This window comes from Phoenix dactylifera, chromosome 5, assembly GCF_051530095.1.
Source record: "Phoenix dactylifera cultivar Ajwa chromosome 5, Ajwa_hap1_PhDact_Kaust_v1.1, whole genome shotgun sequence".
Taxonomy (NCBI): domain Eukaryota; kingdom Viridiplantae; phylum Streptophyta; class Magnoliopsida; order Arecales; family Arecaceae; genus Phoenix; species Phoenix dactylifera.
In genome coordinates this window covers 22,759,616-22,777,466 of record NC_143194.1, presented here as the reverse complement: position 1 = coordinate 22,777,466, position 17,851 = coordinate 22,759,616, and the positions used below count along the sequence as shown (strand labels likewise).

At 36.8% G+C, this 17,851-nt stretch overlaps 1 protein-coding gene across 1 annotated transcript; it reads left to right on the top strand.

Moving 5' to 3' along the window:
- Positions 1–7,289: 7,289 nt before the first annotated feature.
- Positions 7,290–15,972, top strand: LOC103711009 (GEM-like protein 1). Its single transcript, XM_008796973.6, has 4 exons — positions 7,290–7,663; positions 7,852–7,953; positions 13,347–13,618; positions 14,974–15,972. The coding sequence occupies exons 1-4, from the start codon at positions 7,468–7,470 to the stop codon at positions 15,160–15,162; spliced, it is 759 nt and encodes a 252-aa protein (XP_008795195.3). The 5' UTR covers positions 7,290–7,467; the 3' UTR covers positions 15,163–15,972.
- The last annotated feature ends 1,879 nt before the right edge of the window (positions 15,973–17,851 follow it).

Genomic DNA, 17,851 nt, shown 5'->3' with positions numbered 1-17,851 from the left:
AACCTTGTCATGGGATAGCCTCTACGAGCTTATGCGTAGGATAGCCTCCACGGGCTTACGCGTGGGATAGCCTCTACGAGCTTATGCGTAGAATAGCCTCCACGGGCTTACGCATGGGATAGCTGCCACGAGCTTATGCGTGGGATTTGTGCAGTCTTGGACTGGGACATGAACTTGGTTAGTCCAATGCCAGAAGTGAAAAAGTCTGAAAACTTGGAAATCAGAGTAATACGGGAATTGATCACATAATGTGAAAAAAATGATTTATGTGTATGAAATGGTTACTTATATTTGCTATTTGTTGAGCCTTTGAAATGATGAAATGATATTATTTTGATATTTTGATCATTTTATTATTATTACTGTGTGTGGCTGTTGGGATTCTTACTAGGCTGGAAAAGCTCATATTACTCTTACTTTCTTTTTCAGAGGCACTGGATTTGTAGAGTCCATTGGGTGGGACGAGAAATGAGATCAGCATGGAGTCTGACTGCTAGATAGATAGAAGTTAATTTATCTTTTGTTTATGGACATTGGAAAATTATGTAATAATTCCGTACATTTTGGTTGGATTTGATTTAATTTCATAAATCATTAATTTTGGCATTTATGGAATTATTGAAATTATTTGTTTATCTTAGGCCTTGCATGATCTTTAGGGCACTGCTCTAGGGCTCATGCGGCCGGTCACGTACCGGACCCGGGTGATGGGTTCGGGGCTTGACAAAAATGAATAAGAGGAGGAGCTCAGGGTCGACCCAACCCTTAAGCGACTGAAGCAGTCGCCTAAGGCCCCAGCTCAAAGAAAGTTTACCACAGAAAAGGCCTCAATGACAAAATAGAAAGAAAAAATACTTTCCTGTAAGTTTGCCTTAAGCTGGCCCACTATAAAAAAGGCTTCAAAGACAAAACAATCTTAGGTCTCCAAATACTTTGAGCCGCTCCTGGAGGAGCTTTTCTATTTTTGGAAGCATCGAGCCCCTCGAGACGCATTGGACCCAAAATATGAGATCTGTACAGGAGGCTCTTGGACGCATTGAACTAACATGTATATGAACTTTACCATAGTTTTAAGGTAACCTAGTAAAGCAGGCATTCCTGAAGTCAGAAAAGAAGAGAAGCTGATGAAAGCATACTCTTATGAGAACTCCCTGTCCAGCAAATGCATGAACTCGATGTATTCTATATGTTTGGTGACGGAGGATCAATTCCAAAAAAGCTATATTAGATATCATAAAGCACATTTGATCATTGGCTATTATCATATTTCCATTTTTTTTGTTTATCTTGGGTGGAGAGAAGAGAGAATTGTGGTGGGGAGCCACCACCGAAGCTCAAACCATGAAGCTCTCCACTGTGGAGAGACATGCCAAATTATGGGGACCTTTTCCATTGCCTTGGTGGTTTGTGTGGTCTTGTTTGGTCTCACAAATTTGCTGCTTGAATTCCCAGCCGACTTTTTTCAGTTGTTCCTATACCACTACCAGAAAACACGCGTATAGTGACGGGAAATTAGTGACGGACCGTTATCAGTTACTATTTATGACGGATTAGTGACCGACAGAAATTTGATCACCGTGGTGTAAACTTAGTGACCGTTTAGTGACAGACCGGTCACAGAATGTGCGGGTAGGATGGGCGCCAAACCTTAGTGACCATCATAGTGACGGGGTATCTGTCAGCAATATGATAACCAAAATTGCAACCAGACAGTGACAAATGCAGCCGTCACAAATATAGTAACCCTAGTATTTATAAATTTTTAAAAGATTATTTTTGGCAGTAACAGATTATTGACAAAAATTTCTGTCACCAAATTTAATTTTTAATTCCAAAAATATTAAAAATATTATTTTTGAGTAAACCTAAATTAAAAGAAAAAATAAAAGGAGGAATATCCAAAATGAAACTAAGTGTGCCCGCCGTTCCGCCCAAATTTCTTCGATAATCCAAATTCCAATCGCTCTCTAAATTTTGGTTACTAAATTGTTTACCAACTATTGTGACGAGCAGTCATAACTTAGTGACAGGATTTTGGTCAATAAAAATTGATTTTGCTCAGCGCGTTTGTAACCAATTAGTGACCGTAAACTTATCACTAGGTCAGTGACGGGATTAATGACAAATGTAGTGACAAAATGTGTGACCATGTCTGTGACGACTAAATCTGTCACTAAAGGTCGTGACAGATTAGTGAACAAACTTGTGACCGCATTCTGTGACAAAATCAGTGACCAAGTTGCCTTCGTCACTAACTCCGCAACTGGATAGTGACGGAAAATACATAATTTCTTAAATATTTAATTCTTGAATTTGTAACGGCTTAGTGACGGCGGTTCTGTCACGGAGGTTAGTGACGGGAATCGCCGCCGTCACGGAGAATTTAGCGACGCGTGTTTTTGTAACGAAGTCAGTGACGGGAGCTCCGGTCACAAATTCCATATTAGTAACCGGAAACACGGTATAGTGACGGAAAGCTCCGTCACTATACGCGTGTTTTCTGGTAGTGTACATTGACGAACGTAGCATTTCACTCTGCTCAGAAAGGAGAGATGACCTTCAAGACTGAAGGAGAGGTGGCCATGAGAGAATGGAAGCCATTCCCTCAACCAACCAAGACCCAAGTAATTTTCTCCTGTCATTGATCAAGAAGGGCATCAAAGAGCTATAGATCTTGAACAAGGGGGCCAGCTGTTACCAAGTCCCTCCGTATATCTTCTTCTGCCTCCGTACAAACTGGAGCTGGGCAAGTGCATGCCATCAGTTTCAGCGGAATTTGAAGGGCGGATTGTTGCATCAAGGTGAGGCATCTGAAGATAATATGCCATCAGTTACTATAAGCTTCCACCATGCCTCTAGAGAATACTTGCATATATACCTAGTCTGTGATGATTCCAGTGAGGATGAGGGCGATGATCAAGCTAACAAGCTGGTCCAGCTTCTGAAGGATCTCTTCCAAGGCTGTGGGGAAATGCTATACTGCTGCCATTTTGTGTAGCGTTTGCCCCGAGGTTGGTTTGGTCATCCATCATCTGAAGTCTGAACATATCAACTGCAGTATTACTTGGTTTCTAGTCATGTTTAATGTCCTTATTGTTGGACACATTTCTATGTGGCTGATATAGTTTAGTTGCTGGATAACTTTGGATGGTAGATAACTATCCATCCACCAAAATTTAGTTACGCCTAAGCTAGTTTTCTTGATGAAAGAAAACTGACGATGTTTTAGTTATTTAGGTCCCTAGTCTAGTCTATTTTTTAGCCTATGATATCCGACGATTTTATGGCTTTTATGGAGGCATGGCTTAGAAGGCTCTTTCTTTCTAAAGTCTTCTTGTAGATATATTCTAACCAAATATTTAAATAATTATGGCTGAAGGTACATATCACCAATATTATTATGCATAAAATTATTTTGATTGAGATAGTTTCTCGCATTTATCCCTCCTCTCGTTACCGTTCAATTTTTTTATTGCTTTGGTTGTCTTTGTTGGTCAAGAGCTTTCCAAATGTACAATAGCTTGTCGTCCGGGTATGTCATTATACATCAAATTATTCAGTTTGTAATGTTTTTACTCTGTTGAATAATTTACACAATCTCTTTTCTAGCATATTTTATGGGGAAGAATCATGCAGATACGGAGAGGTCTTATGGATAGAGGCAGAATCCTCTTGGTACATCACCTTAAGATTGTTAAAATCCAAGCAAACACGGATTACAGACATTATTGATTGGGATTAGTGAATTTTTTGTTCATGAATGCTTGTGATTCTAAGAAAGTGATTATTAGAATACCATGGATAGACATTGGAGAAGACAGCTCGTTGAAGTAGAGCAGCAAGAGGTTTGGTGTGCTAGCCCACATGTTATACTCAAAATTGAGCGATATAATGACAGCATGTTAAGATGTTAACCTTTTTGGTTAGGAAAAGCGCTACCATGTCAAGAAGATTCTGCTCTCGCCTAATGCTCATAGCGTTTCTGTATAGAAGTTCGTATGTATGGTTTGCGAGGAACATTGGAATAGACATGAATGGGAATCCAAAAGACTATATTCTCCGATGCCTTTGATTCATAACTAGAATCGAAATAACCGATTGAGGTATTTTTTGAAAAATTAATTAAATAAGAAGATATTTTTGGAAAATTATATTGTTTAAGTAAAATAACGGAAGGAAAGCAAGAATTGAATTTTGAAGAATTGGAGCATTCCTACTCTTCTCCGAAATAGGAATGTGAATGGCCAAAGGAGACTCCTCTAACCAAATAGCTGGAGTACGGATCATTTCTATGCCCAATCGAGAGCCCAACTTCTCTAACCGCATATGTCCTTATTTTTTATTTTACCACTTTCTATGTTTCTGCTATGTTAGTTTGCTTGTTGTCGTGTCTAACTTCGAAGTATTTTATTTTTCGGGTCAAGAACAACAAACAGGACAGCTTGTGAAACTGCAGATTTCGAAAGATTGAAATAATGATCTTGTCTTCTACCAGTCAATATGATTAAATTGCAAATAACTGGTGCAAAATGTAACCCGCATGACCCATGGGAAACATAGAAACTAAAGCAGTTGCTCTTTGAATTGCAGGCCTCAACTTCCAAGAAACTGAGGAACATAATTCAATGCTCATATGTGCATAACAGCATAAGCTTGTGTAAGACTTTTCACCTCCACCGGAAAACCAAAGCAATGTATGGCTTACCGCGCAACAGATCTTATTTCATGCACAATCCAGCACTACTTTTCAAAAAGACTTTTTTGAACATTCTACTAGTCAAGCTTAACGATCCATTTGCAATTTCAGCAATAAAACATCTTAAATTTCATCAATATTTGTCTGTAACGTTTTCAAGTATATCACCATTTTCACGTACTGGGTGAGAAGAAAGCAACCATTTTGCTTGATTTCCAACTTTTGTAGACCATACTTTGGTAGATCATAGGAAAGCTTGATGGGAGTTTGGGACATGAAATTTCCAAATAAATATTACTTTCCCACACGCAAGCACACCAATCCAAATTTTACTTCAAATTTCAATTTTAGATTACGTAAGTTTAACCCAATTAGTTATCACTTATCAGGCAATATTTTTTTGGATCCAATTGCTGAATGCCATAGGTTATTAGATTCATTAGGGAGTTATTGGATTCCCGTTACAATTTTCGACCCAGCGTACCTCCAGCTAACGGTTCGAACCCTGTCGGCATATTCAATTGGGCGTGGACGATGCTGCCAACTAACGTGGGCTAATGATATCTTTTCGGACACATCCGATAAATTGATTTTTTTTTTTTTTTTTTGCTACGACGGATAATTTATATACTCCTAGCATATGTATACATTAAAAAAAAAATAATTAAAGAATAGTAAATCTTGGAGTGCTCTAGGCAACTTCTTTTTTCTAACCCATGAACTCTCCGAAGTGATCAGCTACGTACGAGGCCACTCAATCTGCAGCTCCATTAGCCTCTCTATACACATGCTTGACTTGAAAAGCCACGTCGCTACTAACTATTATTTGAATATTTCGAAGCAAGGGGTAGCACCCACCCACACCGCCAGTGCCCCAGCCAATCATCCTAGTCGAATCATTCTCAAGCATGACCGCTCTAACCCGCAGCACACGTTAAGCATGGCCCAAACTAGCCTATGCCGCCCTCAGCTTAGTTTCCGGAACCGAGGTGTTGAAGATCTGACACCTACCAGCAACAACTACCGTAGAATCTAAGTCTCTGATGACGAAGCTTGCACCTACCCTTCTTCCACCATCAAGGATGCATCCATCAAAGTTGACCTTAAAAAAACTCGAAAATGGAGGCATCTAGTGAGCGTAATCCAACAACGCTATTCGAATCAAACAAAAAATTTAGAGCTTGGAACCACAAATTAGATTCTATTGGTTATCAAGCCAATTCTGGAATTTATTATTTAAGTAAAAAAATAAAATATTACGAGATTTGATCAGATTTGGGCTCAGAAAGAGGAGTGCCCACACCCAATTCCACCGTACACAATGCAGAAGCTTCAAGCTCGGATTCCGAATGGGATTAAAAATTTGGAGACAAGTTGTTATCGTTGATAAATAATTAAATATAACTAGATATTCTTTTTTAGGATAACCCAATTTCATTCTGATCTCATGATTAAATTGTACCATAATGTAACTATATGGCATAATTACTTTTGATTTTCTTCTTAAAAAATTATTTTCGTTTTATAGTTATAGTTATATTATACCTTTTTTGTAGTTATATTTTTGCCGATAGAAGATCTTGACATCTTGTTGGTCATTTAACAATTAAGTGGGATGAGAAAAACGGAAACAATGTTGCTTTGGATCAGCTGCTAATAATCACTGCTAACTCACCCGAGATGTGGTAGTTGGCTATTGGTATCAAATATGGTGGGATTTGATCCAAGAGGATCACTTGACCTGCCGCTAACTAATCTAGCTGTTTTAGGTTACTCTGGATCAAGCTTTGAGGGCAAGATCCGCAGCATCCAAGGTTTAATCGAGTATCAGAACTTCGAAAAGTCATATCTCTAATTCTAGAAGAATTTGACTTTGTGACCGAACACAAAGCTTATATAGGAGTCAAAATATATTTTCTACCAAAACATGAATTTTAAAAAATATTTTTCACATAATTTTTATTTTTTAAATTAGGAGATGAGTCTAACACGATTTAGCCCAGACTTACTAGTATAAAAGAAATAAAAAGTTTTGTCCTCTTTTAACTAGAAAAAAGATCTGACTCAAAATATAGAAGGTGGATCTTTATAGAATTTGAACACCTTCTATTTAACATTATTTGTTACATTATTTATTCTATTTCAAGAACAATAAAAGGAAAGAGAAAACTATACCGATGCATTATATGATGCTAGTATTAGTGACGAAATATTTTGGAGTGCTTCCTTTACCATGTAGATGCTAGTATCCTGTATTAATATCCTCGATCATCATTAAAGTTTATTATTTAATATACAACAAAAATTTGACAATTAAAAATTTTTATTTATTATATTTTATTATATTGTTAAATTTTAGGTAAAGAATAATTAAAAAATAGAGGGGGAAAAAAGTGTATCCCACATATCATGCAATTTATAAACTAGTATTTGTTAACATGATAAACAACTACTACTTCTGATCACCTGTGAGATCACCGCTTAGTTCACCAGCTACTGCTAAGCTAATTACTTTCACATAAGACTAATTAACTGAGAAGCGATGTGGTAATTAATCTCCAGCTCTTTGTGTGGTGCAAGCCAAAACAAATTCTGTTTGGGATTTGGACGCGCTAGCCTGTCATCAACTGCCGGTCTCTCAAAGAGGGTGCTCGTTCCGACGTGAAGGCCGAAAAGGCCCCTCTCTCCCCAAGAGTCCCAGCCTCTCAGGTACCGCCGCGAGGCCGACGCGTCCGCGCCCAATCGAGAGCCCCCGTCTCCTCGCCGCGGCCATGGATCCCACCGCCAATCCCCTCAACAAGGAATCGGAAGGTGAGCACTCATCGGATTACGCTCCCTACCCCAAGCTCAACGCGGAGGACGTCGCGCCCCCTCCGCCGCCCTCCGTCCCCGCTCACCACGCCACCACCATGCCACCGGAGTCCAACCCCTACGTCACCCCCGCCCCCGCTGCCTCGTCCTCCAAGAGTATGCCCTCTCTCTTTGCTATTTCCTTGGTCTGAGATTAGAGAGATTTGGTTTTGTTCGATTTGTTTATCCTGTTTGTTGTTCTTTTGAATATTTGATTAGTTTTATGATGGATAGGGTTTGGTGAATTTGTGTGTGATTTTGTTTGATTAATTGGATTTTTTTTTTTTTTGGACTATGATGAATAGATACGATGGACACCGTCCGTGATGTGCTCGGGACTTGGGGGAAAAAGGTAGGGGAAGCGGCAAAGAAGACCGAGGATTTGGCCGGGAATGTTTGGCAGCACTGTGAGTATTAGATTTAGATGAATTAATTAAAAAGGGCTCTTTTTCTCTTTCTATGTAATCGAATTTGCTTTTCTATTTGTCTATATGAATTATTCATTTGTGTTTGATCTGCTCGATATTATGTGTGGGGAAAACCGTAATAAATATTTTCTTGAACGAAAGACATAGATTATTAGACTTATGAAACACTTGGTTTTCAGTTAACTTTAGTTAATCATTAGCAAGACAACTGAAGTTAGATGTAAGTTGTTTAAAGTTCGATAAGTTTTAGACATGAAGTAGCTGTAATGGACGTGACTCTACTTTGAGTCCTATAGGGGTGGGGTTGCAGGCTGGAAAGATCAGAGCTGATGATCACGAAAGAGGTTGAGTCTAGTTGCAAAGTTTTTGGCGAAATGATAAAACGGCCATGTGGAATGTTTTGGTGCTAATATAGATATTAGAGTTCCTAAGATGTATCTTAAGAAAATGGAAGCCCAATAAATTCGATTTAGTCTAAGTTTGTTGCTTCCTCAGCGAGGACAAAGTAACCTAAGTCAAAGTATTCTCTGTTACGATCCTAATCTGTAGACCTAAATGCTAGGCTTTGCAGGTGTTCAAGGCACTAGTGTTAAACAAGATCATGACATACTGTTATTATGCTCTGCAATTGCATCCTTAGTATCCTACCCCATGGCAGCCTTGGAGCTCTTACTTTGACCAAGGTACTGCTTTTATGTGTGACGAATCTCACTCTAATGCTGGTATCACATTTGCACTCCACTGTTGCATGGACATGTATGTGAGAATTGGATTCGGACATGTGTCCAAGTATTTGGCTTGGCAAGAGAGGAAAAAGGTGTTGAAATTAACTAAAATATGTATATTTGAATATTCTATGAGGACATTAAAAGATATCATCTATTACAGTTTTTCAACGTGCACGCCTCTCATTTGAACTTCCCAATTATTCTGCAAACCCTGTTTTAAATGGTTTCCATGAAAAGCTAATAAAAAAGCATCAAAGAAAGATAATGAATGATGGATTTTTCACCACAACTCAGAAAGTTTGAAGAGCAAAAAGAGGCAAAAGGATGATTAGTTTTGACCTTTTTCCCCCTTGATATTTGTGAGTTGTGGCAATTTGATGGGAAGTTGAATTTGATTGCTCACTCTTTTGATAATATCCGTACATGTTCTAGTTCTTTCTTTATTTGTTTATTGGCAGATAGTTCATAATACATGTTTGCTAGCTATATGTAATGGTAGCTTCTTATACTTTTGCCATAATGTGGTCGTTGGCTTAATTATAGTGGTTTTGCAAAGAACAAGGGCCTACAAATTTTGAATGGAAAGGAAGGTCAGTTTTGAAATAATGAAATGAATTGCCTAATCGAATTTGAAATTGGAACTATAAGGAAAGCATTGGAGGATGAACATCTGATAATAAGTGAAAGGGAAATTTTGTTTTCTTTTTTTTTTTGAATTTTGAATACAAGGAAGGCCATTTTTTGAATTGACTAAGTGAAAATGTAATTGAACATGAATTTGGAACTGTAAGGAAAGCTTTGGTGGATAAATATCTAATAATATGCAGCACTACTATATCCCATGATGATTACATAAACCATTGGTTTGAGGCTAGGCTAGAACTGAGACTCACCAAAGATTGGCACTCTTAGCTGACATAAACCCTTACGTTGATCTTCAACCACGCCGAGACTAAGATGATTCAGCCGCTCTCCTTCATTTGATTCAGTAACCTATGCCTTTGAGACTCAAAAGGGAAATAATGATGGAAGCACAATAATCCTCACATTATTAGATGGATTAAAATGTTGGGTATAAATATCAGTCCAAGTTTCATAATGATGCACATGGTGGAGATAAAGAAAGAACGAACCTAAAAATCACTACAAACAAGGTTAAAGTTAGAAATATGGATTAAGTAATCACATGCCAGTGTCATGTTGGCTTGGCATTGGCAATGTGTCGACACACAATTGACAACATGCCAACCTTGATTGAGGGTTGCAGTCCTTGACCTGACCCGCCAACGCTACACGAAGCGACACAAAGTTAGTAGATTTGGATTGGCATAATTGGGGTTTGGATCAAAAACAGGGTGTCAAAATTAATTCATTTATTAAATGGGTCAGGATTCTTACGAAAAGGATGGGTCAAAAGGATTTAGAGCCTTGACTGTTCGACCCATCTTGACCCATTTTATAATTGCGTTGGAGACCCAAACAAGAAAGTGACCATTGTCAAACAATTTAATAAGGTATAAAATTATGTCATTACAATATTGTATAAAGCAATAGGGGGCTAATTAGTTAAAATTAGTGGATTGACATTTGATTAGATTAACTAGTTTAATATTAGGTAAATTATGTTAATTTGTGTTTAAGTTTGTCGAGATAGGTTAACAGGTTAACTGTATGATGTTAGATATAAGTCAATTCTATTTTCTTATGAAGTAGGTTAAGGGGATCAGGCTGTCTTACCTGTATAATGAACAGGTCAAGTTTTGGTTTTAATCATTGACATGTTTTCATGCTGGCAGTTTAATTGAAATGCTTATATCTCAACCTAACATGAAGCTGAACCAACTCAACATTGCTGCCCTTAGTTGCTGCATTATTGGTAAGGCATTATCACGCTACATGTCATGCCAAATCACTCATTCTGACTGGCTCTTTAGATGATGGTTCAGAATGAGTATGTTGTCAGAAGGCTGGAAATTATGCCATTTAAGGATAAAGTGGTGGAGAACCTATAAGGGCGGTACATACTTGGATAACAATGGCATAGGAAGCTTCATGAGAGAAATGACTTAAAATTTTTATTAAAGGAATGTTAAAAAGGCCGAAAAGATCTATTGTATGATGAATAGAAATTGTTCAATATAATATGGAGAAGTTGTTGGGGACGAATTATATGTTCCTTTTAAAATAAATGGTGTCGAATGAGTTATCACCCTCCTTTAGATGGATAGGTAAAGTTACATTGAACATAGGAGGCATTGAAGCCCAGGTGGATTGAGTATGGAATACCACTAGGCCAAATAAGTAAAGAATATGCATTTATTTTTTGAAAAAAATGATCTAGTTGGATGAAGAGGATAGTGACGAGGCTTGTTATGAATAGGGAGATGGAATAAATGTGGCCCGACATAAGGAACACCAAACCCTTGAATTCTAGCATTTCTAGCCCTCTTGTAACTTTAAGTATATGCACAGACAAATAGATAAACAAATAACAGACCAGTAAAAGATGGTTATTACAAAAAGAAAAGTGTTTAAAGATGTTAGTTAAAGTGATGGAATAGGAATTGAAAGCAGAATGGTATAGCAAATATTGGAAATTTGGAATGGAAACTTGGCTGGTATGAAAATGGAATGACCACATTATTGGTAGAGCGCTGAATTATGGTTGGACTATTAAAACCAACCTAAGTCAGCTAGTTCAGAGTAGCACAAGTTGAAAAAAGCTTTCTTTTGTATGCGCATGTTCATCTGGACAGAGTTGAAAAGAGATAAATAGAAAAATAAGTGAAGAAGAACAAAATGAAAATGAGAAAACATTAGGTAAAAGGAATAATATTGTGAAACAGTAATTTATGTTTCTTGTTATTGAACAGGCTTATAACTTTAAGTTTCTATACTAGCCTGGTTCAAAATCTTTCAGTAATTTCAGCAGTTTCATTTTTATTTCATGATTTAAATTTGAATTTAATAAATAAATAAATAAAGGAAAAATATTTAGAAACCCGGTGAAATAGGAATACTAGTTAACAGAAAATGTAACATCATTTTTGGGTGTGCTCTTTCAATTCATTTTAGTCAAACTATATGAAAAATTATGTCAAACAAGGCAAGAAATGGGAAAAAGGAGAAATAAGAAAAATAATGAGTTAATGGAATATCTAAGATATCATTTAGAAAATCTTGTTTAGTAATAATGTAAAACTTAAGATGTATAATTATTTGTGTTAGTAGATAATCATATAATGATCAAGGTATTAGAGTACTGAGTTTATATCCTTGGTAACCAGTTAAGTAAGAATTGTGAAGGTGGCCAAAGAATGATGATGGATAACAAGCAGTAGAAATGAATACAAATTTCCACTAAAACATAAAGCATCAACCATCCACTTTATTCTTACTAAAATTGGATGAGACAAAAGGAGATTAAGATGGCGTTGAAAACAAAGCTAAGTTCACATGTCTCAGCTCCTTTAAAGAATAAACGGTCACACTTATTTTGAGTTACTCTAATGACAAGTTAGCCAAGCTGTAACATGGACCAAGAAGATAACTTGCAGTCTGAAGCAATTGACTTGAGGTGCAAGTTTTCAAAAAGGTGCATACCTGTGGTAATTTACTAAAGGTGGCCAAAGTCTAACATATCTGTGACAATAGACTGTGATCGGTGTGATGTCTCCTGTGTAGTTTGAGAATAGAATAAATGACTTGGTTCATATATGCATCTGCTCAATACATCGAATGTTATTATTCTTAGCCCCCCCCCCCCCCCCCCCCCCCCTCCAAAAAAAAAAATCACATTGTTATGTTTCCTGTTTTTGAGAAAAAGGTAAAAACCCCAACCTAGTACATGCGAACTCCAAAAATGCTAGATAACTGGTGCAGACACCCGCATGCACATGCATAAAACATAAACCAATATTCAGTCGTCTTGCTCAATCATGGAAATAGATTTATATATTGAATATAACTTTCAATGTTGCATAAGTTGAGAGTACATACATACATATATACATACATTCATAATAAAATATAAATCAGTATTCAGTTTTCTTGCTTAATCATGGAAATAGATTTTACATATTGAAGACAACTTTCAATATTGTATAAATTGGGAGCTTATTCATTTTATATTCCAATTCTTTGCTGAATAAATCAGTTTGGCTTTTTCATTATTCATTTTCTTTTATGTTTGTCACCCACAGACACACGACTCACGTGCACACACACGCATATACACATACATACATAAAATATAAACCAACATTCTGTCAGTCTTCTTGCTTAATATGGAAACTGATATTCGTAGCGAATACAATTTCAAATATTGCATAAATTGGGAGCTTATTCTTGCACACATACATATATGCATGTATACGTACATCCATACACGTCATATGTACATAATCTTGAAGCAGATTTACATATTGAATATGACTTTCGATATTGCATAAACTGGGAGCTTGTTCATTTTACATTCCAACTCTTTGCTGAATTAATCAGTTATACGGCTTTTTTACTATCCATGTTCTTTTATGCTTGTTTGGCACTTATGTTTTAGCATGTTGGAACATATTTTGTATTTTTTTAAACTTTAGTAGGTCAAATTTTAGCTGTGCAAAATGGTTACAATCTATCTTGATCCAGTGAAAACAGGACCTAGTGTCACAGAAGCAGCGATGGGGAGGATTGCTCAGACAACTAAGGTCATAGCAGAAGGTGGTTATGACAAGATATTCCAACAGACTTTCGAGACACTTCCTGAAGAGAAACTCAAAAGGTCATATGCATGCTATCTATCTACTTCTGCTGGGCCTGTTATGGGAGTTTTATACCTCTCTACTGCTAAACTTGCATTTTGTAGTGACAATCCTCTGTCATACAAAGTTGGGGATCAAACTGAATGGAGCTATTACAAGGTATTTTGCCCAACTTGTCTATGTACGTTCACCAGCATGTGCACTGCAAAATATTCTTTCTTTGGTTGGTAGTATGGACCAGCATGTTCCTTAGAATAACCAACTTCATATAACTTAGTCGAATGTTGGTAATAGATGAACTTAAGATGAGTGGTCATCTTATGTGCTCAATCTTACAGCTCTTAAACACTTACAAGATGGTTCTTTTCTCATCTTATTCTTTGGTTAGGTTTCTCTTTAGCCATGGTTTTTTCTTCCTTTTTTGCATTTTAAACTAACACTATGGAATTAAAGGAGTAATAACATTTTTTACTATTGTAGTGCAATGTGTGTTTGCAGGAGTGTCAACTTAAACTATGAACATCTAAAATCTAACTCCTATAAATAAAAGGGCATGTCCAACCTGTGCAGCATAAGTTGTCACACTGAGATTCTAATTCTGAAATGAGTAATGTTTGACTTATCAGCATCCAAATTATTTATATTTTGTATAATAATTAAAAATATTTCAAAAATGCTAAAATACTTTTTGCTTAACTGTTGACGTGGTTATTTGGATTTTGTACTTGTGATACTTGATTTTTTAACCATTATCTGGTCAATGCATTTAAGTTTTTGTTAGCATTCAATGCATAGAAATATCTTAATTTGCCATCACAATAATTTCACATGCAGACTAATGAGCTTTGCATTAGCATTGCTGTCACCAACAATCTGTTCATTTTCTTTATTGGTGCAACTTCTAGACTTCCCTTAATGAAAATTCATTTTGATATGCAATATGATGCTGGTATTTTATGTTCTTTCTGCACTTGGATCTCACTTGTTAACTCATGTTCACGGCACTGGCAGGTTACTTAGAGCTTACATGAATCAAAAGTCTAAACTAAATTAGCATAAACAAGGATACTGTCATATCGAGCAACGTGTAGTTCACCCCTCCAAAGGCCTGATTTAATGTGGATGCAGTATTCAACATGATCAAACTTTTTCAATTTAATGGTTAACTGTGAAGAGATTCAAGAGAATTTGTTGGGGTTAGATCTCAAAAGTTTAGGTCACACGAACTAGTTGCAATACAAGCATTTGCTAAATAACTCTGCAATAGAATTCTAGTGTTCTCTTCTTCCTTCTAATTGCTAATACTCAGAACATTTTGTGTTGTCAGTGCATGTTCGCTAAAGCCATATCCATAGACTTTCTCAGACGTTTTTATACAAATTATGTCTATGCTCATCTAGCTTATTCTTTTTATAGTTTATAGTTTTTACCTTTTGTAATGAAGTAGACACTACAAATTTTGTATTTGTTACTGGCATTCTGTCATCTGGTGGTTTTTCTTGGAATCCAAACAGGTAGTAATTCCACTGCATCAGCTAAGGTCAGTTAATCCTTCAGCAAGCAGAGTAAATCCAGCAGAAAAATATATTCAGGTTGTCTCTGTTGACAACCATGAGTTCTGGTTCATGGGTTTTGTGAACTACGACAATGCTGTTAAAAATCTACAGGGAGCTATGCATGGTGCTCCCAACTTGCAGCCTTAGTTGTGCTGATGGATTCGGATTTGCAGTTCCTATCGAGTTTTTGTGCATCATATATCTCAGTATGTTAGACAGTTGAAACATATCTTGTGATTGATTTGGCCAGATGATTTTCCTATGTGTCCATGGTTTGATAGCTAAGAGATATTCATTATGCCATATGCTGTGGAATAAATTAGTTTTGATGTTTGATTAGCGTGCTTGTTAATAACATTATTGTATTTAAAGGACATAATTCTTTTTTTTCCTGTATCTTTACAAGGTGATTGTCTAATTCAGTGAGAGACCCCCAACTCCTTGCAGAAATTTATTTTTGAAACAAGTGCTTATTTCTTTAAAAAATTCGGATATTACTCATTAATTCTAATATCTATCAAGAATTCTTCTGCTTCTACGCAATTCTTCCCTTTAGCCTTGGCACATTGAACTGGAAGCCGCGAAGATCTGTTTTTCCATAAATTGTGGTGGTGAGGGAATTAAATTCTCTCTTAGGAACATTGTTTTGCCCTTGTTTATTATTTCTTTGTACACTATTTTCTTTTCTGCCAATTTTTAGCGTAGCAATAGTAGACATAATACCAGATATCACATTTATTGGCATATCACTACAACGAGTCTATGTCGATGCATGGATTTCTTTTGCTATTATAATACCTAATTTCATGTTGGCATATATCAAATTCGTGTTGATTTGCGTGGGCATGTGAATGATATGCTCTCTGATTTCTTGTTGGCATGCTCTTATTTTGGTCATTGTAGGATCTTGATTATTTGTTGTGATTGATTGGTCGCTGCTTTTATATATGTGGTTGATTAAGTTGTATGAAAAAAGGAAGAAAAAAAAAAACAACTTAGCTAGGGGCCGTGGGTTTATGATTTCTTGTTCCTTTGATTTTTCTGCTTGAAAATCATCTAGGATGCTCTTGAAAAAGGGATCAGGGAAATGTTTACTACTTGTTGATTTTGAAATGCTGGAGGATCATTTGACATGATCCGGGATATCGGTTGCTGAGACGGGCCTTGTTACCGATATAGCATAAAAATGAGCCATAGTTTTTGCAACAAAATATCGTTTCCATCAACTTAGCAAAAAGATTAACTGAGTAGCAACTAAACATCACTTTGACCAGCCTTGTGGGTTGGTTAAGTGGTGGTTATTACATTTTAACTTGTGCCACCCACGGCTACCTATTCATCATCAAGAAAAAACAAGAAGAGGAGTGCACAAACAGAAACCAACAGTACATTCATCAAAGGATGGCCGACGGCCATCGATGCTCTCTGTGATTGGTGCACAATTGTTTATGCTTTCTTTCACACGCATTACTTGTATCTAACACCAATAACCATATATTATTAGTGGGGCAAAACTCATGTTGAATAGGCTAGTTAGAAAATTTTGGTATAAGATGTTGGCTATACTTACTGCTGTTAGTCTACCAGACAAGATTACAAGAAAGGTTTAAGCAGCTTATATTCATCTGTACAAACAAGCTTTAGGACTTGTGTCATCCTTTTTAAAATGGCTTGTCTAAATTTTGTTGTTAGCTTTTTATAACCTCGTACAATTGATTTTTCAAAAGCTGGTACAACCTTTATAACAAAACCGTGCATGTCAAAGTTGGCACCTTCAAAAGAAGCCCTGTTCTTCGCATATCAAATTTGCGAACGGTATAACCAATTAGTTTTGGAGGTAAGTGAACAGGACAAATGAATTCCTTTGTTCAGGTTCTTTAGGGTTCTTAACCTACGGATTTTGGAACTCCTTAAAGGAATTCAGAAAAAATCATAAACAAACACTCTAAGCTGCGACGACTTCTCAGGAAGAATTTTGTTCAAACTTCACAAAAATCTGAAGACTCGGTTCGGACACTGGGCTTACAAGAAATTGATGCACTGGACGCATAAGAGCTAATAACCAGGCCTTGGAAGACTTTTCTTCATAATTATTTAAAATCTAGGGATTCTCACGGATGAGCTCACAAACGTGCTGCACTGAAATCTGAAGCCTTGTTAGCACAATAAGCTTACAAGAGCTTATCATCATATGTTTATTTAGCCGTTCTGCAGGTTAATATTTCCATACCAATTTAAATGGCTTGTTGTGATTCCTTTCGTGCAGATTGCCTCGCTTCTTGCCAATGGCAATGACTTACATCTTCCCTGAATGAAGAATCCTCGACCAATCAAACTGCTTGATGCCACAGCTTGTCCTTCCTTGCTTACCTTTGGATCGAGAACTTGGGGGTCTAACAATATTGACAGAATGTTGCTTATTTTCAAATATTTCAATCTTGCATCCTCCCTCCATTTTTATGGTTATATTCACCTCCATTTTCTAGGTCCTTCCTGCTTAGCTTAGACTTCCATCGACGTTTATAAGTATCGTCTGTCTCTAGGCTTCCGACGACACTTACAAGCATCGTCTTAGTTAACTTATTTGTAAGATGACACTTATAAGTGTCGTTGATCATTGGGATTTCTACTTCCACGCTTTTAAGCGTCGTAATATACCGACATTACTAGCAAGCATTGGTAAATTTTGGCGTAGTGATTAAATTACCAACGTTTCTTTCTAGCGTTAGAAGATCACAGTCTGAGAAGCCTCTTTTTTCTGCAGCGCATTGGTCTGCTCCTATCTTTCTTGTGTTGATGCAACCTATCCCAGCGAAGAGCAAGTCTGATTTAGGAG